Genomic DNA, 25,055 nt, shown 5'->3' with positions numbered 1-25,055 from the left:
AAAATTGTTTCACTCATTCAAGACATTAGGATTCGAGATACAATAGATAATTTATTCCAGAGTAAGGCACTAGGCTGAGATGTAAAATTGTAGAGGTTATAACTGGAAAGTCAATTTCCTGCCTCACCCATATTGAAGTTATAGAAGGGAAATGAGTGGATTTCCAGGGAAAAGCTTTTTGGAGAGAGCTGTGCTGGCCATCTCTTTTCTGTTCACGTGCCCTTCAACCTCAGTTTAGAAGGAAGGAAGAAGAGGGACTTTAAGAAGACTACTTAGAGAGCTTAATACATGTCCTTCATACTGTGCAGTTGTGAGTCGGGGAGGAGACAGTGGATGAGCCTGGGGGATGAGAGACATGCCTCAATTGTGACAGGACTGACCTGCATTGTTAGTTGAGCAGATAATGTATGAGTGCTTCCCATGGGTCAAATTTTGTCTGTGGGTGAAAAATACAGTGGAGGTTGGAGGAGGTGGGATGGCAGCTATAAAGCCTCAGCAGAAGGCAAATGTATGAACAGATAGATTCCCAGGGAATAAAGTCAGAGGAAGACGCTTGTTTAGGGATGGTGCAAAATACAGCGAGAAGGACACCAACACTGCAAGATTTTTGAAATCCCAAGAAAAACATTCATAAGAGAATGAGCCAGATCAGGCTTAATGCAAAGAATGCAGAGTTAGTTTTTGACAGGACATTTTATAGAGACTCCTTGTCCTTCTACTTCTCCCTTCACTGTCCTTTCTCACCTAAAGGGCTAGAGTGGGACTACAGGAAGGAAATAGTGAAGACCAAGGACAAATAACAAGCTGGCCACGCTTATCCTGTAAGACCAAAACCAGAGAATGATGTTACACACAAAAAAAGAAATCACAGGCCAATACAGGTGAAGAGGTGCAAAAATCCTTGACAAAGTACTAGCAAACCAAACTCAATACATTAAGATTACACACCATGATCAAGTGGAGTTTATCTCAAGGATGCAAGGATAGTTCAATATCTGTAAATCAATCAATGTGACACAGCATACTAATAATTTGAAGAATAAAATTGTATCATCTCAATAGGTGCAGAAAAAGCTTTTGACAAAACTTATTATCCATTTATGATTAAAACTGCCCCAGAAAGAGGGTATAGAAGGACCATATCTCAACATGACAAGGGCCATATATGGCAAGCCCTTTGCTAACATCTGTTGTTGTTCAGTCGCCAAGCCATGTCTGACTCTTTGTGAGCCCATGGACTGCAGCATGCCAGGCCTCCCTGTCCTGCTAACATCATACTCTATGGTAAAAAGCTGAAACATTTATTCTAAGATCAGGAACAAACCAAGGATGGCCCACTGTCACTACTGTTATTCAACACAGTATTAAAAGTCCTAGCCATGGCAATTAGAGAAGAAAAAGAAACAAAAGGAATCCAAATTGGAAAGGAAGAAGTAAAACTGTCACTGTTTGCAGATGACATGATATTAGTACTAGACAGAGAAAATCCTGAAGACACCATCAAAAAACTACTAGAACTCATCAACAAATTTGGTAAAGTTGCAGGATATAAAATTAATATACAGAAATCTGTTGCTTTTGTATATACTAGTGACTAATTACCAGAAAGAAAAGTTAAGAAAACAATTTCAGTTACCATCACATCATAAACAATAATATATCTAGGAATAAACCTACCTAAGGAGGTAAAAGGTTTGTAAACAAAAAACTATAAAATACTGATGAAAGAAACTGAAGATGACACAAACACATGGAAGAATATACTGTGCTCATGGTGGCACCCCACTCCAGTACTCTTGCCTGGAAAATGCCATGGACGGAGGAGCCTGGTGGGCTGCAGTCCATGGGGTCGCTAAGAGTCGGACACGACTTCACTTTCACTTTTCACTTTCATGCATTGGAGAAGGAAATGGCAACCCACTCCAGTGTCCTTGCCTGGAGAATCCCAGGGACAGGGGAGCCTAGTAGGCTGCTGTCTATGGGGTCATGCAGGGTTGGACACGACTGAAGCAACTTAGCATGGGTTAGAAAAATTAATATTGTTAAAATGACTGTACTACCCAAGGAAACCTATCAAATCAATGCAATCCCTAAAAATATCAATGGCATTTTTCATAGAACTAGAACAAATAATTCTAAAATTTGTACAGACACATAAAAGATCCCGAATCATCAAAACAATCTTAAGAAAGAAGAACAAAGCTGGAGGTGTCACACTCTGATTTCAAATTATATTACAAAGAAAGTTACAGTAATCAAAGCAATGTGGTATACACACACAATAAACACTGATCTGGCTCTCTCTTCTAAAACTGCTGTGTAATAGTCCTTCCTATGGATACACTGTATCTGTTTAAATCAGTGCCATACTGGTAGATGGAACTTCACAAGTGGTGCAGTGGTAAAGAATCCACCTGCCAATACAGGAGATACAAGAGACTCATCAATCCCTGGGTCAGGCACATCCCCTGGAGTAGGAAACGGCAACCTTCTCTAGTATTCTTGCCTGGAGAATTCCATGGACAGAGGAGTTTGGTGAGCTATAGCCCATGGGGCGGCAAAGAGTCAGACACCACTGAGCATATGCACCCATTGTGTTGCAGGCCAATTACACTTCAAAAACAAACAAGCAAACTCATAGAAAAAGTGATCAGATTTGTGATTATCAGAGGCAGAGGTTGAGAGGAAGGGAATTAGATGAAGGTGGTCGAAAGATACAAGCTTCCAGTTATGACAGATAATTACTAGTAATGTAATGTACAACATGGTAAGTATCATTAACACAGCCATAGGTTATATATGGAAGTTCTTAAGAGAGTAAACCCTAAGTGTTCTCATCACAAGGGAAGAACTGTTCTCTATTTTTACAATTTATATCTATATGAGATGATTGAATGGTCACTAAACTTGTGACAAGAAGACATTGTGATAATATACTGTGACAATCATTTTATGATGTAAGTCAGGTCATTACGCTGTACACCTTAAACTTACAACAGTGTTGTATGTAAATACGTCAGTAACACTGAGAGACAAAAAGATGAACTTAGTGTGTAATGAAGGTTAACAAATGAATAAAGATTTGGATGTGGGGGTAGAAAATGTAAAGATAACGAGATACAAAGGCCCACCAGTCCCCTCGCCTTAATATGGGAAAACCCTGTAGGGCCATCCCAGACCCAGGGCAATTTAGCTTTTTTCCCCATCCAGTCCTGTCGCCTTCACTGCCCTGGAAGAGTTCCTCAATGCATCCTTCACAGGCCTCTCTCCATCCTGGACTGTTTCTTAGGGGCCTGACCCACGGTGGTAGGTTATTAATAGTCATCCTGCTTCTACTCTTGCACCTTAACAGCTAGACTTCTTAGCAACATGAATCAGATCATGCCACTCTTTCCTTAAAATCCTCCAATAACTTTCAATTGCTCTTGGAATACAATCTACCTCTTCATCATGGCTTCAAGGTACTACCTTCTGTGACTGCCCACCTTGCAACCTCTTTTCCTCTTTGCTTACTGTGCTCCCTGCTACGGGCCTTACTCCAGGGATTTTGAATACAGTTTAACAGACTCCTTTTTTTTTTTCCCAGAACTGGAACTGGACAACCCAGTTCTGTGAACAAAGTGCCTGGCGGTACATACCAGTATCCAAAAAAAAATACTGATCAAATAAATGAAAGTCTAGGAAGTTAGAATGTACACAGAAAGAGCTATTTCATTTTCAGACCATGGACTTGGTCCATAGTCCATCAGCTGAGGCTGCCATTCTTTGATGGTTGGTCTCTGTCTCTAAACAAAGGTTGGACCTGGGGAATTTGGCCTTTATAGCTTCATCAGACTTCATGCAAATGTCCCAACATCAGAATTCTGTTGAAGTCTGAAAAATTCCATTAACAGGAGATCTTGTCCCCACATGAGACTTAACTCCATTATTGCACAATAGAGTGATTGTACTTTTCGGCTAGATTTGTGAGGTTCCACTGTCAGTCCTTTCCGGATTGAGGTATCAGACACTCAGACCAACCTTCTCCTGATTCTGGCCTGTATATGCTCCTGTTGGCTGCCCCACACCAGGGGGCCCCATTCTAACACAGATGAATGGGCCCCTGAAACCCACCGACTCCCCTGTTTACAGAATGCCATGTCTGGAACTGTGTTCTCCCCTCCCCAATCATATGTTGAAGTCCCGTTCCTCAGAATGCAAACGTGTATGAGATAGGGTCTTACAGAGGTAATGCAAGTTGAAATGAGTTAATGAGGACGGACCCTAGTCCAACACGATGATTGTCTTTGGAAAAGGGGCTTTTTGCAGAGACAGGTGTACACAGGGGACATCCCAAGACATGAAGATGGCCGTTACAAGCCAGGGAGAGAGGCCCAGAACAGATCTTTCCCTCACAGCCTTCAGGAGGAATCAACCCTGCCAACACCTCGATTTTGGACTTTGAGCTCCTAGAGCTGTGAAACAATATATTTCTGTTGTTTAAGGTCTATGGTACCTTGTTAGGCAATCCTAGCAAATGCTTACATGGAATGCTTACAACGTTTACTGTCCACCAGGGGAGCTGAGCCACCCTGAGCCGGGGGTGGATGGTTTCATGGAGAGCTTATTTAGCCAAAAACGTTCCAACCTTTCTCAGATGCCGATGGCAGACTTTCTCTAAAGTTCCACTGGACAAAACTGGGTCATGTTTCAGCTGCAGGCAATGCTGGGAGAGCCCTCTGCTACAGCAAACACCTGTGCACCCTCAGTGTTGAAAGCTCTTTTCCATAACACAGCCACTCAGAATCGTCAAACTGGTTCTATCAAGTGTGTCCAGGGAAACGTGGGCCTTACCTGTCTGCTTCCTGGTTCAACAAAGAATGTCAGGTAGCAAGCCATCTTCGGTCAGATGATTCATCAATTTTGCTCCTTCCACAGCTCAGTCTGTCTTCCAGCTCTTAGGGATACACACTGGAAGGAAACAGAAAAGGTCCCTGTTTCATGGTGCTGACTGCAGTGGCAGGAGTCAGGCAAAAAGACTAAGAGGAGTTAAGTTCTACTGGAAGGCTTCTTTAGGTGGGATGGTGCGTACCCTGAGAAATGGTCAGTTAAGCTGAGAGCTGAAGGTCAGCCAAGTTAGTGCTTCCACGTGGCAAGAAAAAAACTGTAAGAAGCCTGCTGGGAATTCTACAAATTTAAATATTGTTAGAAGCTTTTCTTTTCTTTTTTTTTTTTTATCTTGAAGCTAATAAATTCCAATTTGGAATAGGATTAAGAAATAATAGATTCTGACTTGGCATGAATTTGGCCAATGCTCAGATCTTGGTTGGTGCTGGTTTGTTTCTGCGTTGCAAACCAAGGTCAACTGTCCAGCATTCTGTAGATCTCTGGCCAGTTTCTACATTGGGCCCAGTAAATGTGTTCTCATATTCTACAGCTGATTAAAATCCACAAGTGAAATGAAATACCAGAAGAAGCTTCATGCCTCTGAAAGGTGGCCCCTTCCCAGCTTGTTGACCCTCACCAGGTCATGACCGGTCATAACCCTGCTTCAGCTCTACAGGCATGATCCTGTGCTCCTGAATGTAATCTTACCACCTTTAAAAAATTTTTTTATTGGGCCCCTTACACCCACTGGCATATAATCTTCCTTTCTGGTGCTTGCAACTCTAGGCTTCTCTGGAAGGGAGGTCCCTTCAGGCAAAAAGATTCCACTCCTAACAAGTTTCACAATCTCAAAAAGAGAAGATAAGAACCCAAAGCAAAGGTCACATCAACCTTATTTCTCTGTGTCTGCAGAAAGCTGTTTTTGAGTGGCAGTAACACAGTACCCTCACATGTGGCACTTGACATCCTCACAGATCTGCTGGCTTTAAGGAAAAACAATCCAGTTCTAGTTCCTCAACACTGTCTCCCTCCCTCCCTTCCCCCACCGCCCCCCCCCCAACTATCCTGGCTGTACCCAAACACTCCATCAGCCAAGACAGTACACTGCTCATTCCCCCTCTTTTTTTTTTTCACCCAACAAATATTTTCCTTTTTTCCACTCCCTCCCTCTGGTTTTTCAAGGTTGGTCTCCTGTTAGTGGGCTTCCTAGTGTAGCTCAGTGGTAAAGAATCCATCTCCCAATGTAGGAGACATGGTTCAATCCCTGGGTCAGGATGATCCCCTGGAGAAGGAAATGGCGACCCAGTCCCACGGACAGAGGAGCCTGCAGGGTTAAAGCCCATGGGGTCGCAGAGTCAGACACGACTTACCCAACTAAGACCTAACAACAACTCCTGATGGTAGAGTGTCTGCTGGTGGGGTCAAAGTCATCTTGGCACACAGAGGCGAAAGGCATTTAGAAACACGGGGAAAAGTCCTCATTTCATCCTAGTTCTATGAACTAGAGTATCCAAGAGCAGTTTCTGCTTTTCCAGTTAATATCCTAGAATTCTAGTTTATTTGCTTTCTGGAGAGAAAAATGTGCATCTCAAACATCCTGTAAGAGGCCCTGTGCTATTTTTCAGAACCCAGGAAAGATTTCGGGTACATATAACTCCTCAAGGAACGTGATGGGACTTCTGTCTAGAAGCCTAGGGGGAAACAAAACGGCGTTTCCAATGACTATTTTCCATTTGCTTTCGGTTCTACCGTGAAACTGCTGCTAAAGCCTCTCACCGCGCGTTGGGGAAGGTGACAGGTTTCCCACCTGGTGGAGCCAGGAGGACGCGACCTCGGGTTGCTGGAGAAGAGAGAACGGAGCGCATCTGTCTCCAAGGCGGCGCGGGGCTCTGGGACTGGACTCAGGGCTCTCTGTGCGGGGGCGGGACTCCCGGACTGGACGCGGGGCTGGGGTGGGGGCGGGACTCCGGGCTGGACGCGGGGCTCGGGGCGGGGGCGGGACTCCGGGCTGGACGCGGGGCTCGGGGCGGGGGCGGGACTCCGGGCTGGACGCGGGGCTGGGACGGGGGCGGGGGCGGGACTCGGAGACTGGGCGCGGGGCTGGGGCGTGGGCGGGACTCCGGGCTGGACACAGGGCTGGGACCTGGGCTGGGACCGGGGCGGGACTCAGGGCTGGACGCGGGCGCGCGCCCGGCACCGTGTTTACCCGGCGTCCTAGCAACCGGCGGGCGCGCGGGCGGAGCGCGGAGTGCGGGGCGCTGAGCCGGGTGCTGCGGTGAGTGCGATGGGCGGGCGCTGGCGTATTTGCAGCAGTCCGCGGGGATGGAGAAGTTGAGGACCCGCGCTCAGGCCTCGCTTCTGTCCCCTCCCGGCTTCCCTTTCTCTCCTCGGACCCGGTATCCGCCCCCTCCGCGTCTCTCCCATCCCGTCCAGCCCCTGCTTCCCCGCGGACACACCGCTCCTCCCAGGCTTGGGACCTTGACTCTGCAGCCCCCAGCCCGGGCCGCATCCGCGTCCCCCTTCCCCGGTTGCCGCTCCCGCTGCTCCTGGCCTGCCTTCCCTTCTCCCTCCTCCGTCTCCGCAGCTTTGCCTGCATATCCGTGCGTCTTCGCTGCCGCTTCCTCCCGCCCGTCTCCGTCCTCCCAGCCCAGGACCGCGGCCTCCCGCGCCAATACTTGACTTTACTCAGTTCGAGGACCGGCTGGTGCCATCCTTGCGCATCTCCACATCGGGTCTGTTTGTTTTTATTCAGGGCTCGGTTCCTGTCAGCCCTGAAACCAATCTTTTTGCAGGTTTTATCGCCTGGTATTCTCGTTCTCCGGACGCCAGCGCAGGCACTGTTCCTAACCCGCTAGATCTTAAGAGTGGACGCTTATATTCCCTAGTCTCGTAAAGAATTGAGTTTTGCTTCTACTCAGGTGTTCCGGAAGTTATTCACGAATGGGTTTTATTTTATAATGATACTGGAGGCTTGCAACGGACCCTTAAAAAGAAAAAACAAACTGTTGTATCTATCGGATGAGTAGACAATATGAGTGTAAAGTGATTTCTCAGTTTATGGAGACAAACATGCACAAAAACCTTTTCCCGTGTCATTGTTAAATTTCAAAATCTTGGTTTAACTCAAAATAAGTACTATGTATTCACATATGTTCATTGTAACCATGGTTCTCAGGCCCTAAGATCTCATGGATTGGCGCTGGGTGTAAACGTCCCATCAAGCTATCTTGATAAAAAAAATTAGTGTTTAAATTTTTGGAACATTACTGGAATTAGAGGAATAAATGCTGTAGCTTTTGTTCTCCTTGCAAATTAAGAGGTCACTAGAAATTCTCATACTTAAGAAGAAAAAAAAATACAAGACTACCTGTTTTTTCTTTTAGAAACTCAGTTGGGTCTGCAAAGCCTTTTTTAAAAAAAACTTTTATACATGGTCTTCTTTTTGCTATTCTGTTCCACTTTTCCCCCCTAATACTAATTCTAATAATATTGTGCTTGTTTTCTGGATGGTCATAGGCTCACTTGTCGTTGTATTGACTAAGTCATGTCCAACTCTTTGCAACCCCATGAACTATAGCCTGCCAGGCTCTGCCAGTCTTCCTCTGTCCATGGGGTTAACTCAGCAAGAATACTGGAGTGCATTGCCACTCCTGAAGTTCCTTCTCCAGGGGATCTTCCCGACCCAGGGATCGAGCCTGCATTTCCTGCTTGGCAGGCAGATTCTTTACCACTGAGCCACCAGGGAAGCCCCAGTTTTTTCTTAGGCCTTCTTAAGGCAAACCTGCCCATTGCTGCAGCTCCTGGGTTTATTAGACTCAGAAAAACAATTTGAATGGTGTCGAATATGTTACACACGTTCATAAAAAAATTTATCATGATAAAAAAAAGAACTTTTTGCATTTCTTAGCTCCTTTTTAAGTATCTTCCAGAAAATTAGTATCTGGTATGTGGACTGCTATAGCCTTATGTAATTTCACATTTAAAAAAAAAAAAAAGGTACAAGAAGGAAGTGATTTAAACAATAACTTTATAAACTGAAACAAATTTACCTTTAAAAACAAACAGAACCATCCACCTGAGCCTTTCCATATGAAATAGATCTATCTGCACTTTCTTTCATAGTATTGGGAAACTCAAGAGTGTCATACATGAACATCAGTGCTTGCTTATGTGTTCAGAATCTAGCAATAGAAACTGGAATACTAAAATGAATGCACAGAACAAATTTATACCTTTTTGGTATTCATTTTATTTCACTAGCATTTTTACAGATATACATATGTATGTGTATGTATATTATGTTATGTATGTATATTATGTTGTTCTAAACTTTATCTGATCCAATACTTGCTTCTTATAATATTTTGTAATACTCACTTTACTCTTCTGAAATCAAAATCATAGTTTTAAATCTCAATGGTGCTCTAACTGTAAAATAAAAGAAGATAATTGTAATAAAATATCAGCATGCAAATGCTCAGGTAGCAGAATATAATGAAGCCTGGTGTGCTGAAGTCCATAGGGTCACAAAGAGTTGGACACAACTTAGTGACTGAACAACAAAATCAATTACTCCAGCCTTATGTTCAATTGCTGTGTATACAGTGGCCCCAAATACAGTCGTGTCACAAACTTAAATTGTGTGACTAGAATTTCAATCAATGATATGATTTTGCAAAATGCTGACCTCCTGGTAAAGGTCTATATAAAATAAGTATTTACAACCATCCTTTGATTTATATGGTAGTTTCAGTTCTGGAAAATTCAATGCATATTTAAACTGTGAAAAATCCTTTGTGATTATTTGTAAAGTAGCAATAGGTTGTAGGCTCAGGTATGAATTATCTGAAATTGGTTACGTGCTAAATGTTGGAGGTTGCATCATAGTTCTTCCTTCTAGGGAACCGTCCTGCACATGGCAGACATCTGGCATTCTTGGTCTTCATCACTAAGTGCTCACAATGTCCCCTATCGTTTTGATAATAAAACATCTGTACGATACTTCTTCACTGCTGTTCAGCAGCCAGTACTGCCCAGTCGAGGACCTCTGATCTAGATGTCCCTGTTACTGGATTTACAGGAAGGAAAGTAAAATCTCCAAACCATTTCTATAAAATCTTGGTTCTGAGCTTTTGTAATAATTATGGGAAGCGGGAAGCTAATTATATTTTTTATTTAACTTTTAAACCGTTCTTCTATTATTCCAGGTGAAAGGTTTTAATGATCAGTGTTAATTGCCAATGAGAAAATAAACAAGTATAGATTATCTGAAAAAAAGACAAAGCTCCATAATATAGTGATATCAGGACTTATTTATTAACTTGGCTCTTATTTAAGTGTGCAGATAATGTTATCTTTTCAGATACCTCTTTTAAAGGCTAATTTTATCGAAAGTGAAATTTATTTCAATTTCTGTTTTACATTTTAATGCTAGAATCCTCTGATAATTTAGATAAACAGGCTAAAAAGGTTCTCATTCATGCTCACATTTTCTCTTAAGCAAGTTATGAATTATGATAAAAATATTCTGGGCAGGATATATGCAAGAAGTATGGAATTTGAATTACTCAAATATGTTGATTAATACCATCAGTATGTGCCTTATGAATTGTCAGAAAAAAAATTAAAATTCTATTTTACTTAATGTTCTTATTCTATTTTTATGAATTCTGAGGGCATTTGGGAAACTTTCATCAGCCATCATTGCACAGATATAGATGTATGTTACAGCAAAGAATAACAAAATTCAGTTTAATAGCATAATTCTAAACAATGTGTGATCCAGCTCAAAAGAGCATCTCTTATAATCGCTGGCCCCAGCAGAGCTGCAAACCAGAAGGCATGCCTCCTCCGATTCTTTTTTTTCCGCTCTTGGACTTTTATGTTTCTGTTTTTTGACCGGAATTCTCTGTCTTAGGCTGAAAATGAGAAAGAAGTTATTCATTCCAGGGCAGGCAGATACTGGGAAATCCTTATGTCCTTGGGTCAGTTTTACTTAGAGCTGGTTCAGGGAACATTAACTATTTTATTGACTTGAAGAGCAATTGGATAATTAAAAAAAAAAAAATCTGTCTCTAAGGTGAACAAGCAGAATGTGGGTTGGGTAAGTACTAGCTTAAAATCTTGAAAATGAGAAATGTTCCTCTAGGAAGATGGATGCTATTGTCTCTCTCTCTCTGCTCTGATGCAGTGTGTGTGCTGAGCTCAGGTTTGAGCATCGTGGGATCCCATGGGCGTGGCACTGACCAGGTCTGCGCAGTGGACTGCTGTGGGGCATGGGGCTAAGACCCTGGAAGTTACTCCTCTCAATGAGGCTATAGTGAAGGAAATTATTATGTTTGTGGAGAGTTTTATCTATAAATATCCCCAAGAGGCAAACTATGTTTTTGTAGAACCGCTGGAATGGAAAACAAATTTGGACCCCTCAGCGTTTGGATCAGGCTATGCTGTCAGGTAAGCCAGTGAATTGCTTCTAGAGTTTAATATCTTCGGTTGTATGTTTTTTATTGATTGATTGTAGGTTTAAGGCAAATCGCTTAACCTGTGTGACTCTCAGAACTCTCAGAAACCTGGAGGCACTTGGGTGAAATCTGAGGATGTGTAGTTGGCCAATACACTGTTTATCTAATTTTTACATTTGAATTTTCTTTTGATAGGGAATGTATTTCCAGGTCACTGCACTCTCCAACATTTGCTGTTGCTTTGTGACTGGTTTTTCCACTCACACGAACTGCCAGATGCCACCAGGCATTGGTTTCGTGACCTGAGATAAAGACAAAACCCCTTCTGGTATTTAAATCTGTGGGGCAGCAAAGGGAGAGCAGTACATTTTGCTTACTATAAGGAAAAGACTTTTTAACAATTAGCATTGTCCTTAAATGAGACCCTTCCAAATCTGAGATTCAAAAAAAAAATTCTACCTCCACCTCAAACAGCAGGCTAGCAATTTCTCTTTTGATCATAGCTAAATATATATTTTATATAAATTACATAGGTTTATGTAAATATAATTCTACTTATATAAAATGTATTCTGTAAATATACATTGTAGATGATAAATATATGTAAATTCATATATTCTTTTTTTTTTGGTCAATTTCAGCTTATGTGTCACTTTAGGCATTCTGATCCACTTCCTTTGTTCCTCTTTAGTTTTGCATATGAACTTTTAAAGTCTGATCTTATGAAAAACAGTTCTCTGGCCAAAGTTTGCTGTACATGCCTTTTCCATTTGGGATTATTTTTGAGCATAAACTCAGAATTTAATTTTTAGAACTGTAAAATCATTCTTTTTTTTAAAAGTCTTTATCGAATTTGTTACCATATTGCTTCGGTTTTATGTTTTGGGTTTTTGGCCCCGAGGCATGTGGGGTTTTAACTCCCTGATTAGGAATCAAACCTGTACCCTTAACTGGAAGTCTTAAATCATTGGACCACCAGGGAAGTCCCTGGAAAATCATTCTTGAACTGTATTTCAAGGGCGCTTTGGTTCTGATATCATGGTCTATTTTCTCTCTGAGTTTTCAGAAACCTTTTTTTTTTTAAATTATATTTTATGTTTAACAGTGCTAATGGTCACTTTCTCCCAAAGTGTTTTATTTCTCTCACCTGAGTTCAGTGTAGCATCAAGCAGGATGTTTGGACATTTTGACACCGTGTATGTTTTGAACCAGCTAACCCTTTGTGTCTTTCTTCCGTCAAGTTTACCATGCAGCTCTTCGGTGGGCCAGTTTTTCTATTTGTCATTCCTGTTTCTGACCTTGGTCGATGATCTCTTTGATGATGGAAGAAGTGAGAGGGGTGTGATAGTAGCCGTTGCTGCATAGGAGGGTGGAAACTATTCCTGTGTGTCTTGATGGAAACCAGGTAGATACTGACTGACCCAAAGAAGGCAAAAGATATAGCTGAGATTTTGGTGGTCATCATTTAGTCGCCAAGTCATGTCTAACTCTTGCGATCCCATGGACTGTAGCCCACCAGGCTCCTCTGTCCATGGGATTCTCCAGCCAAGAACACTGGACTGGGTTGCCATTTTCTTCTCCAGGGGATCTTTCTGACCCAGGAATTGAACCTGGGTCTCCTGCGTTGCAGGCAGATTCTTTACCGACTGAACTACGAGGGAGTGAAGGAGAATACCAAATGCTCTCACATCCAGGTCCTGACCCACTCTGTGCTCTGTCCCCTAAACCAAGGAACCTTCAGCACCCAAAGTCACGTGGTGTTTGGTCCATCCAGCAGCACATCACATGATGTAAACCAGTGATGCCCTCAATGGCAAGAAGAATGTGTAATTAAACAGTCCCTCTGCCTCTTTCTTTGCTCTTTGGTTCATATGCACTCTTGCTTAGCTGCAGGGCCTTAGAACACATTTATTCATTTATTTAAAATGGAGGAAGCCCCCTAGTCAAGATTCATATCTGTAAGACCATGTGGATACCCAAGTCGTCATGAGGATTTAAGCCTGGAGTTTCCAGACATGTTTCTACCAAATAGTAATATCCTTGGATGTTTCAGAACAAAGGCAGATTCTTCTTGGGGCTATTCATTCTCTCACGCATCTTCTTCCAAAGCAAGGCAATTTCATCTATGCCAAAACTCTGTTAAAGCAGCCAAATGACCCCCCCCCCCACTTTTGCTGATCTCTGCAGATATATTGGAGACCACACTTGTACGTGTGGCCTTACTTCTCAGCTACAGTGCATCGCCAAGGGCACACTCTGTAGCTGTCAACACAGGTGTGATGAGCCTTCTTTTGAGCTAGACTTGTTGGCATCTGATGTCGAAACTGATCCTTTACTCACACAATGAGGAAGTTTTATGTTTCATCCACCATCTTCTTTCCTTTTGGGCAGTTGGTTATTAGTTGACTAGATGAGCACAGCACTGGCCCGATTCTGTTGTCTCCTTTAGACTCATTCCTGAGGTGTACCTGTTCATCCTGTATTATCTCTCCACATTCAGTGTTGAGGAGGAAATATCTCTGCTTTCATTTTGATGGAAATCATAGGTCTCTTTTATCACTGTTTCCAGTTGTTTTTGTTCTTTTCACACAGGATGAGATTAATAATCTTCCTAAAACACCTCAGAATGAACCCCAAATCACTGTAAATTAAGGACAGGTGACAGCACTCAGTGGTGACACTATCTGTGGTGATAGTGTTACTTAGAGTCTCTACAGAGTAGCGTGGGCATTTTTTTCTTGTTTTAAAAAAATTCTGTTTTATACTAGAGCACTGTTGATTATCAATGTTGTGTTAGTTTCAGGTGTACAGCAAAGTGCTCAATACTCTGTAATAGCCTCAATGGGAAAAGAATTTGAAAAATAATCGATGCATGAATATGTGTAATTGCTAGTTATTTTTGAATAGTTTTTATTTGCTTATTTGCCATTTGTGAATCCCTGTTAGTGCTATGTATATTCAAGTCCTTTGCCCTTTTTCTTTTCTTTTTTATAATTTTTATTGGAGTATAATTGCTTTACCATGTTGTGTTTCTACTGTACAGCAAAGTGAATCAGCTGTGTGTATACATACATCCCTTCTTTTTTGGACCCCTTTCCATTTAGGTCACCACAGAGCATGGAGTAGAGTTCCCTGTGCTACACAGTAGGTTCTCATTAGTTGTCTGTTTTATACACAGTATCAACAGTGTATATATGTCAGTCCCAATCTCCCAGTTCATTCCACCTCCTCTTTTTCCCTTAGTATCCATGTATTTTTTTAATTGGGTAAGCATTCAGAATCACTTGGTGAAAATGATGTTACCTGTTCTTTCCTCCCCTCTGGTAGAACTAGGATTTTTGAATCATGTCTGCTTTAATATTGCTGTATGTTAGTTGTGAATGACTGTCTGCTGTGTCTCAGTGGTTAGTTCTGTGTGAATGAGACATGAGGACGTTGGAGCAGGACACCTCCTCTACTGGAAATGCACATTTCACACCCAATTCATACCTTTATGGTCCTTAATCTTCTGATCAATATCACTAAGGGCTGAAACACATGATCTCCAGCCTTAAAATGGTATTGTTTGATGAGACAATGATTATTTTATTTTGATAAAATTTCAAAGTCACAGATCAGTGGCCTGAAATTCTGTTACTGAACTCTTTGCTTCTCCTCCCTGAGAATTACTGAATAGTTTCTCAGCTACAGCCTTATTTCCTATGTTACTATTCAGACATATAACTGTGGAGTAATTACTGTGTTCTGGACATGGAACTTGACGTTGGGGATTAAATAAATGAGACATTTTTTCTGCTCTCTATTGTATAAGCTGAGCATTTTTAGCTCGCTCCTCAATTCCAGTTTAAAAGTCTCTTATCAGGTCGATGGATTTCATTTATTCTTTCATTCTTCTTAACCTTATCAAGATGTCTACAGTAGTTTTCTTCCAAAGAGTTCTGTCTTCAGAGCTAGAGACTGCGAGCCTGAAATGGGAGCCTGCTTTTCAAGAATCCTTTCGGTCGCCAGCACTGTAGCTCCTCCGGCTCTGTTCAGCTGCAGGCTTCAGCTGGCAGGACAGTGAGACATGTCCCCATGCCCTGCCATTCTCCTGGTCTCCCCAGGAGTTTCACTTTCTCAAGTTCAGGAGCTTGATCCTGTGGGTATTCATTCTGCCTGTGACTTCATCCTCTCCTCATCCTTTCTGCACCAGTGGCCCTGCCCCAGTACAGGCCTCTAAGACCACTCCTCAGTCCTAAGGGAGTTCTTTTCAAAAGCTTTATTCCAGGGAAATAAACATTCTGTAAATTATGCCCAGCACTGGCAAATCTAAAACCATTTTGCTCCTTCATTTATTCCTCATGCGTCTGTCAAACACCTTCTGTGTGCAGTTCCTCTTCAAGGTCCTGGAAACAGAGCAGTGGGGGAGACCAATAAAGCTCCTGTCTTCCCTTCTGGTTGCTGCTGCAGCAAATTACAATGCACTTAATGGCTTAAAACAACATGGATTTAAATCTTACAGTTCTGGAGGTGACAAAAATTCTAAACATGAGTGTGAGCAGGGCTGTGTTCCTTCATTCTTGTCTTCTGCAGCTTCTAGAAGCCACTTGTATCCCTCGGCTTGTGGCCCGCATCACTGAACCCTGTTTCCATTGTCATGTTGCCGTCTCAGACTGCCTCTTCTGAAGATCCCTTTGATTACATTGACCCACCTAGATACCCCAGAGCAGTCGTCTCATCTCACAGTCTTTAATGTCAGCGGTCTGCATAGTCCCTTTTGCCACATAAGGTTCCAGGGACACCCCCGTCCCCCAGTTTTGACCCTCTTTCTATTTTAGTGAAATAGTAATAGATTGACTGGGTCTGTCGATTTACTTTTTATGATGAACTGTCAACATCTCACAATTATTTATCTGTATTACAATTTAAAATAGCAGGTCTTGAGACTTCCCTGGTGGTTTAGTGGTTGAGATTTTTGCCTTCCAATGCAGGGCTTCCCTGGTGGCTCAGACGATAAAGAATCTGCCTGTAATGCGGGAGACCCAGGTTTGCTCCTTGGGTCGGGAAGATCCCCTGGAGGAGGGTGTGGCAATCCGCTTCAGGATTCTTGCCTGGAAAATCCCCATGGACAGAGAAGCCTGGCAGGCTATAGTCCTTGGGGTCGCAAAGAGTCAGACGTGACTGAGTGACTAAGCACAGCAGGGAGTGAGGGTTCCATCCCTGGTCAGGGAACTAGATCCCTACATGCCTCAGCTAAGACCCAGTACAACCAAATAAATAAATAGATACATATTTAAAAAATAAAAAATATCAGATGTGGACACTTTTACTAGGGATTATCAGTATGTAATGAAAAATTGGGCAGTTTAAGTAATGTTGTAAGTAGTATAGATATATCGTGGCCATAAAAAATAATATTTTAGAAACGACAACCTAAAAAAGTTAAAATGGGAAAAATACCAATCTAAGAGAGCTAACAATTTCTGATCAGGAAAAAGCCTAGTTAGAAAAACTGCTTGTTATCCTAAAGTGAACCAAATTAGGGGTTTGGAGGGGGAAAATAATCCACAGAAGGGATCTAGTTTGTCTTTTTTCATAGCACTTTTTTTTTTTTTTTGCTCAGAAACAGAGTAGCCAAGAAAGTTCCTAACCACTAATTACTGTGGTGTAAAAATTTTATAAATAAAATAACATTGGAAATCCACAAAACATAAATGATTCCCACAGAACTAGTGATTTTAAAAAAGATGTCCAATGCATTATTAGAAAAACAAAACCCAAAACTGTGAGTTTACATAGGTATTCAGGAGATTGCTTAAAAATGTTTTTCCTGGATATATCATATTGCTAAAGAAGTTTGGGGATTTAAGGGCCTAAAAGTGGATGAAAGTGGGAAAATAGATGAGCTTCTAACAAGACCTATTTATATTCTCTGTATTTTACCATGAGACATGGAAATAATGTGTTGAGATGTCTTAAATTAACTTCTACTGGCATTCAGGTAACCCTAAGCCTTCAAGAAAAAAATTTTTTTTTTTCATTTTTTAGTGGAACAATAGTCAAATCAGAAGAAGTTGATAAAAATGGAGAGCCTTTGCTGTATCTCTCTGTACCACAAATTAAAATCAGGAGCTTTGGGCAGCTGTCACGTATATTATATATTGCTAAAAATATGAAGCTGAAGGAAGCACAAGCATGTATTGAAGGTGATATTTATACTCCAGTCTGTGATTTGAACTTTCAGAAACATAATCTTGGGGGCTGGGGAGGGAATCATTTGTTATAGTCTCTTGAAAAAGTTCTCTAAAAGGTAAAAAGTACTAAGTTCAGCTTCATAAAAATGTCCTTAATTTTTCTTGGCTGAAATGTTATGCTCATATCAGCTTTCTACTTTAAATGAAAACCCTAATGCTTTACCATTAGTCAACTTCTAGATTTCTAATCTCTGTGTGTGGTTTAAAGCGAGCCTTCTTAGCTTCTGGAAAGACCCGCGGCCTTTAAGGTTCATGTCAGGGAAAGAGACAGATGTCCAGGGCCAGTGTTAGGAGCCATCCTCTTGCATTCTGCTGTACCAGATGGTGATCAGTTTCCTTTAAAATGAATGTAGCCTCTTCCTTTAGCAGACAACCCATAATAAGCTCACTTCCCATTTGTCTCAGCCGAATACATAGCTTTCTGTGCATTGTTACTTTCATTCAGTGGGAAATATTTTTCCTCTTCACTATAGTTATAAAATGTTCTTATTGCCTAATCATCTGACATGCAAAACAGAATATTATTACCTGCTATAACTTGGCTTTAAATATTTCTTATGAGTAGAAATACCTATTAGCAGGTAATTATGTCATGTGTATGCTTTGCTTCTTTGTGATCATGTGACGTGTGGTTCCCAGGCATAATGTACATGAGTTCTGTCTCATCATTCATTGCCACTGTCTATGTCTGTGAGATGGAAAATTGGTCATTTTATATTCTTTTGATTTTTGGAAAGATGTGAACCTTAGGACAGCAGCCTCTTTTTATGTCTTGTCTACTCTTCCTATACATCAAAGTTACTTTTCTGAAGAGGGATGATATCTTGAGAATAATACTGAATTTCAGAAGAGTTAATTGAGGGCACACCCCATACATTAAATTCAACTTAATCTGTAAATTTAAATCCACAAAGTGTTATATACCCAATCTGGCTAAATATGCAACCTTTGCTGCATTTTGCCTTTCTGTAAGAGTTCTAGGTAAAGCTCTTAGTTTTAGGTCCAAATTGACTGAACTGAACTGGCAGTTTGGAAGTCAGCTTGTGTCTTTCCCCAGAATTCACCTAATATTTCTCTTCATAATCTTTAGAGATGACAGTTGTTAAGGTGGTGAATGGAGATGCTCGCTAAGTGCTTGGTCCCTGGGTCTCCTTCTCGTGATGCCTGCACCCTACCCCATGCAGGTTTTTCTAACAGCCCCCAGCCTCTCCTGCTAACAGTCCATTTCCTGTGGGAAAGTTAAAAACCATTGCCATCTTCTCTTCATGTCCATCAGGTCATGCCTTCTGAATTAGTCCCATGGGCATTCCCCCTCAATCCAAATGCATATGTATTTTCATCTGACTTGAATTTCTCCTTCCTAAACATGGTTTTGCCCATTTATCCCTCATTTTCAACCATACAGTTTTTTGAAAGTGTTAGTGGCTTAGCCATGTCCAACTTTTTGTGAACCCCATGTATTGTAGCCCGCCAGGCTCCTCTGTCCATGGGATTCTCCAGGCAAGAATACTGGAGTGGGTTTCCTTTCCCTTCTCCAGGTGATCTTCCCAACCCAAGAATTGAACCTGGGTCTCCTGCATTGCAGGTGGACAGACTATTTACTATCTGAGCCACCAGGGAAGCTCCATTTTGGCTTTTATTCTGTTTTCAACATCTCTAGATTCAACTTTCAGCCTTGGTTATGAGTTGGGATTTTAAGTTTTCACTATAATTTTAGCATTTATGTAAATACTTGTTATATTTGTTTTCCCAGTTAACATCTAAGGACATTGGAAATATAAGCAGTTCAAACAGGTGGAAAAGGTTGGCAGTAGATCTGTAGACTGAGAAAAACATGCTCTTTTGGAGAGAAAACATTTGTGAATACTGTTCACTGATACACACACACACACAGACATACAGTTCTAGTGATCATTTTTCTAAGGAGACCAATATTTCTCTATCTTCAAATCGATTCTGGATGTATTAATTGAATGCCTATTCTGAATAAGGTCCCATAGTCAACTTAAAAAGAAACAGACCTCTTGACTTCTGGCCTATTAGGGTGATGACATATATACATGATATTATAGCACAAGGTGAACATCTCAAGAGGAGTAAGAAAGTTTCTAAGTACAACAGAATCTGAGAAATAGAGATTAATTCAAATTGAGTCAGTCAGAGACAGTTTAATGAAATGAACGTGTTTGAGTGGGCTCCAAAGGACTTGGTATTCTATATGGCTCTAGTAATAGACAACAAGAGGATAATTTTCAAAATTTACTTTTTTGGTCAGCAAACAGAAATCCAGTAGCAAAAATCTTGGGCTTGGATTATAATATAATAAGTGAAAAAATTGGAAACTCATTTGTATCTAATATTCTTGACAAAATTACCAAAGATGATGATTCTGAAAGTGAGATTAAGATGAAGATTGCCTTGCAACTCAAGCAGCTGGATCTGCACTTACTCAATCATTCTCTGAAACATATTTCCTTGTGAGTCTTTTTTTTTTTTTTTAAGAAACCTCTGAAAATTGGTTCTGAAAAGTAGTTTTAGAGCTTTAGAGGAAACATAAGAAAAATAATGTTTAGAAGTGTTTGCTATTGATTTAACATTACATTATTTGGAATAAAATTTTAGTTCTTCATGACTATTTCTAGTTCCAAATAGTAAAATTTTCAGCTAAAACATTCTAGTAGAATTTAATCTAGTTCTGAAGCCATTATGTGTTTTTTTATCCCCAAAGTCTCTTAAATCATTAGATAAATTTTTAAATTATAATTCACTTATCATGTAGAGTTTGTCAGATTTAAAACTTGTTCATCTTTCTAGTCTTTTCTAGTACTTTGATACTTTCATTAAGAAATGAAGTGACTATTTAAATGAGTGTATTTAAGTGTTAACATTCAACATTCTCAGCATTAAATGCAAATCACTAATTCTTTAATGTCTAGCAGTGCTATGAGATTGTAACATGGTTAAAATTCACTACAATTTTGTTGATGTATAATTTAACTGATATTTTAATTATGAAAACAATATTCCCCAATATAATAGAATGTTTTCATGTTATTTTCTGTGGATTCTCTTTTAAAGTATTTCAAATGAATTTCTTAAACATTTATTTCAGAGAAATACGATTAAATCCAGGGACTGTGAAGAATGACATAGAGCTGCTTAAACAGTTCTCAGGAAAGGGAAAACAGACAGTCTTGGAATCTATCGAGTACACCTCAGGTTCATGTTACATTCTATTTATCTTCATAATTACATTTTCAAAATGCTTCAGTAGCTAAATATTTAAGAAACAAAAACTTGAAATATCAATCCTGTTTTTTGAAGCCAAGCTATGTTACAAGTTGAGGTTAAGGAGCTCCTTTTACTTGTGTGATAATTGCTTTCAGATTATGAATTTTCAAATGGATGTCGAGCCCCACCTTGGAGACAGATTAAAGGTGAAATTTGTTATGTGCTGGTGAAACCTCACGATGCTGAAACTTTGTGCGTTACTTGCAGCAAAGAAGGAGTGTTTTTAAATGGTGTAAGTAATTTATTTTAAAAAACTAGTATTTACTTTACTCCTGAGGTTGATTTGTGAGTGCAGGCACGTCTCCAGGATTGAACCCCAAAACCAGGCAATTGAAGGGTTGTCCTGTGGGATTCAAGCAGATCCCTTTGCTGTGTTTGCTGCCTCAGTGTCCCCTACAGGTCCTCAAGTCAGCGTTCTAGGAAGTGGCCTTCATAGTGACCCATTCTGCTGTCTAAAACTAAAACCTCTTTAACATGATCAGTTTGCTGATTAATGATACAAGTATTAGAGGGAAAAAAATAAGTCAAAAAAGGAGCTCCAAGGTAACGAAAGCCATAACCGGCTTCTGTCCTTAGCGCTGACGGGACTAACAAAAGAGAGGAAGGGGTCCACAGAGGATGGGCTCCCTCAGAGGGGACCCTGCTACCCAGGGAGGGGCTTCCAGGCTGTGCTGGGACCTCAGCATCTCAGGACAGCGCCTGCACGGAACTGGGACTTACGCCTCTGAAGAGCGGGCCCTGCTTGCATTTGGTGGTGGTCCCTTAGATGCTCAGAGGGTCCCCACAGAGCTGGGGCTCACACGTCTGCAGAACAGGCACCTCCAGGCAGTGCTGGTTCCCTCGGAGCCCAGGTATCTCCCTGAAACCAGCTGGGGCCCCTGAAGAGTGGTGCTGCCACTCTTACTGGCATCTCAGGGGCTGAGTAGGATTTGACAGAGCTGGGTCTCTGAGGAGGGGCCCCAGCAGCTGTTGCTGGTGTTTCTGAGGGATCCTGATGAGCCTGGTTCTGGGCCTCTGGGAAAAGACCCCAGAAACTAGAACCAACTGTTGCTACTGGAAGCAACTGCCACTGTGGGGTGAGGGGCCGTTGCTGGGTGACTCTGAGAGGACGTGGGAGGGAGCAAGTCCCTCCTACCTCTTCCAGCCTCCCCGGCAACCTCTCCCCTCTTGCTGATGGAAATTCAGCCGGCCTGGCAATGAAGAAACAGCTCTACAGACTTCGGCCCGAGTGTCGGCAAAGTGTGGGTGGGTGGCCCTCCACCTGAGGGAGGTGGCACATGGCCTTCTGAATCTTCTGGATTAAACCCTGGATGTTGAGGCCCACACATATGTACTGAACTTGGCTGGAAGGAGCAACTCAGCTTTCTTCTCTGCAAAGTCCTGACCTCACTGTCTTCATGTAAACTTGGGACTCACAGCAAAATTCTGCAGGGAGGATCCAACTCCTTAATGGGGACCCAGCCTTTCCAGAGGACTGTTTGGAGAGTGCTCATGCCTCGGCCTGGGTGGGTATCGAGATGCGGGGCCGTGTTCTTAGTGGCAGGAGGCATGTCTTCTAACCTGCCTTTCAGTGCTCATCTTGTCAGTGCAACCCTGGGCTTGTTTCGGCACAGAGGAAGCAGACAACCTAAATATGATTTTGCTTTCAGTTTGTTTTTATTAATAGAAAAGCAGAATATCCAATTGGAAAATAAGAGATTGAGAAAAAAAGAGGAATGCTTTTCTTTGGCCTTCCAGAGTGGGGTGAGGAGCCTTTGCTTCTATAAAAGGCTGTTGATGCATATACAACTTGGTTCGATATGGAAATATCCGGGTGTTCCTCAGCTTAATAAATGGAAGACAAGGAACTGAAGCTGTTCAGTAATCACAAGGAAATGTATTAGACACTACAGTCGATATGTATAACTATGTTATATATGTGTGTATATATATACATATATATGTACACACAGGGGGCTCCCCTGATGGCTCAGTCAGTAAAAAAAAATCCCCCTGCAATGCAGCAGATGTTGGTTCGATCTCTGTGTTGGGAAGATCCCCTGGAGGAGGGAATGGCAATCCTCCTCCAGAGGACACGACAAAGAGTCAGACATGACTGAGCAACTAACACTTTCACTTTACATATATATATGTGTATGTGTGTGTATATATATATATGGTGGTGTGCAACTCTGTGACCCCGTGGACTGAGCCCACCAGGCTCCTCTGTCCACATAATCTCCAGGCAAGAGTACTGGAGTGGTTACCTTTACCTCCTCCAGGGGATCTTCCTGACCCAAGGAATCTAACTCAGGTCTCCTGCATTGCTGTCTGAGCCACCTGGGAAGTTACATATACACACACACACAGTTTTATATGTATATATATACACACACAGAGAGAGACACAGTTATATATGTAACACACTACAGTGTATTGTGTATGTGTGTGTATGTGTGTGTGTGTGTATGGTATAGGAACAGGAAAGGAAAGAGACAAGAAAGACAGACAGAGGCCAAGGGAAGAGGGACAGATGGTACACGGAGGTCAGACCCCTGAAAAATGAGCCTATGGTAATCATACTCCACACAGAATAAGAGCAGGGTGTGACCAACAGAAACATAGGCTTTTGTGTGGTAACATTCTCACCTCAGAGGCCTTTATGACTTCGTCAAAGTCTCATGAAGTCGTAATGCATTTTCACAGGACAGAAGAGTAGAGGGAAGGGGCTTTCAGGTCTCTGCTGAAGCAGCGAGCCATGTGTGTCTAGAAGCCCTGTGTGTCTAGGAGGCCCTTGGTAAAGGCTTGCTGAATGAGTGAATACATAAATGAATTTACATTACATTAAGAGGGAAGGGTTTGCCTGCATGTTTCATGTGTAAAGACAAGCACATGGATCCTTTAGAGAAGAAAACATTACTTGTGGTTGGGTTGTGATTTATTGATCAGATTCTTATGTTGCTAGTCCATTAATTACAGCACCAAACTTTTTCTTCCAAAGGGCAAAACAGATGATGAAGGGCAAATTAATTATGAAAGAAAAGGAGAAATTTATAAAGACCTTGTCACACTTTTAAAAGAAAAATCGGCAATATTTTCAGAAAATATGTCTAAACAGGTAAGTTTTACAGTCTCTTTTGAACTTTTATATCGTTATAGTTTTTGGCTGCAACTTTCTGTAGTATAAAAAATTGGGGACTAATGCTGCATTGTTTTGGACAGTACTTTCAATTATTGGAGTGTTTTCCACAATATAGTATAAAGTAATACATGTTGTAAATGTAGCAATTTAAGAATATTTCTGGTTTTCTTTAGGTGACAGGAATGATATTTCAAAGTGCTTTCTAAATAGGACTTTTTCATTTTCCATTTTGAATTAATTACACTGAGAACAAAGGACTCAGTCCTGGTAACGAAGCCTACATGTTTTGATTATTTTCATCCTTTCCGGGAATCGTATGATTACTACCTAGTTGGATTGCCTTGATAAGTGTGTCAACTACATGTGTATAAGAACACTGTTTATGTCTTCCATGGTTTGTAAAATAGTGCTGAACAAAGAAATGAGTCAATGTGATATTTTGTGAAATAAAATTTTGGTTGAAGCTGATGTAGGTAGAAAACAAAATTCTAAGAATACTAACATGATCCACTTATGTTCTGGGCTGATTCTCAGGCTGATGGCAACTCTATAGACGCCCCCTCAAGAGCTCATTGGTCAGGCTCATTGTGTTTCTGATGCTGCTGCTTCTGCTGTTTTCTTGCCAGACTGTTGTCATTCAGCCTAGCATGGCCCCTTGTCATCATTTCATGAATTCTTTTTATTTCCTGGTCTTTGATCACCGGTTTCCTGGACCCTGGTTTTCCATTGTTGCTGTTGTTATTGTCATAAAACACATATATACATAAAATATAAAATGTGCTGTGTTAACCATTTTAAGTGTACAATCCAGTGGCATGAAGTACATTCACAAAGCTGTGCAACCGTTACTACTATTTCCAGATCATCTTCATCATCTGGAACTAAGCAATAACTCCATTAAGCAGTAACTCTTCCTTCCTTCTCCCCCAACTCTTGGTAAACTCTAATCTACTTTCTGTGTCTATGCATTTACATATTCTACATATTTCATATAAGTGGAATCACACAATATTTGTCCTTTTGTGTTTAGTATATTTCACATACCATAATGTTTTCAAGGTTCATCTGTGACGTGCCTGTATC

General features: G+C 41.3%; 1 protein-coding gene and 1 long non-coding RNA gene across 16 annotated transcripts in view; one reads left to right on the top strand and one right to left on the bottom strand.

The window, feature by feature from the left end:
* LOC113903506 overlaps window positions 1-6,825 on the bottom strand; it is a 178,272-nt gene extending 171,447 nt beyond the window's left edge. For 5 of the 8 annotated variants that reach the window (XR_003514151.1, XR_003514146.1, XR_003514150.1 and 2 more), the window contains exons 1-2: window positions 6,674-6,820; window positions 4,834-4,950 (exon numbers count right to left, since the gene is read on the bottom strand). This is a non-coding gene — a long non-coding RNA (uncharacterized LOC113903506). Of the gene's footprint in view, window positions 1-4,833; window positions 4,951-6,673 lie in introns of all 8 variants that reach the window. The other 3 variants (XR_003514148.1, XR_003514147.1, XR_003514152.1) reach the window with 2 other exon arrangements.
* A 218-nt stretch (window positions 6,826-7,043) lies between these two features.
* The window catches only part of ARMC4 (armadillo repeat containing 4), a 162,350-nt gene continuing 144,338 nt past the window's right edge, over window positions 7,044-25,055 (top strand). Inside the window, exons 1-7 of one of the 8 annotated variants that reach the window (XM_027559719.1) lie at window positions 7,044-7,141; window positions 11,057-11,319; window positions 17,355-17,512; window positions 19,836-20,037; window positions 20,673-20,779; window positions 20,947-21,083; window positions 23,832-23,948. In XM_027559719.1, the coding sequence (XP_027415520.1) occupies window positions 11,096-11,319; window positions 17,355-17,512; window positions 19,836-20,037; window positions 20,673-20,779; window positions 20,947-21,083; window positions 23,832-23,948 (945 nt within the window). In that variant the 5' untranslated portion in view covers window positions 7,044-7,141; window positions 11,057-11,095. Of the gene's footprint in view, window positions 7,142-8,554; window positions 11,320-12,568; window positions 12,733-17,354; window positions 17,513-19,835; window positions 20,038-20,672; window positions 20,780-20,946; window positions 21,084-23,831; window positions 23,949-25,055 lie in introns of those variants that run through there. The other 7 variants (XM_027559715.1, XM_027559712.1, XM_027559713.1 and 4 more) reach the window with 7 other exon arrangements.

This window comes from Bos indicus x Bos taurus, chromosome 13 (genome assembly GCF_003369695.1).
Source record: "Bos indicus x Bos taurus breed Angus x Brahman F1 hybrid chromosome 13, Bos_hybrid_MaternalHap_v2.0, whole genome shotgun sequence".
Classification (NCBI taxonomy): Eukaryota; Metazoa; Chordata; class Mammalia; order Artiodactyla; family Bovidae; genus Bos; species Bos indicus x Bos taurus.
This window is presented reverse-complemented; position numbering and strand designations above follow the sequence as displayed.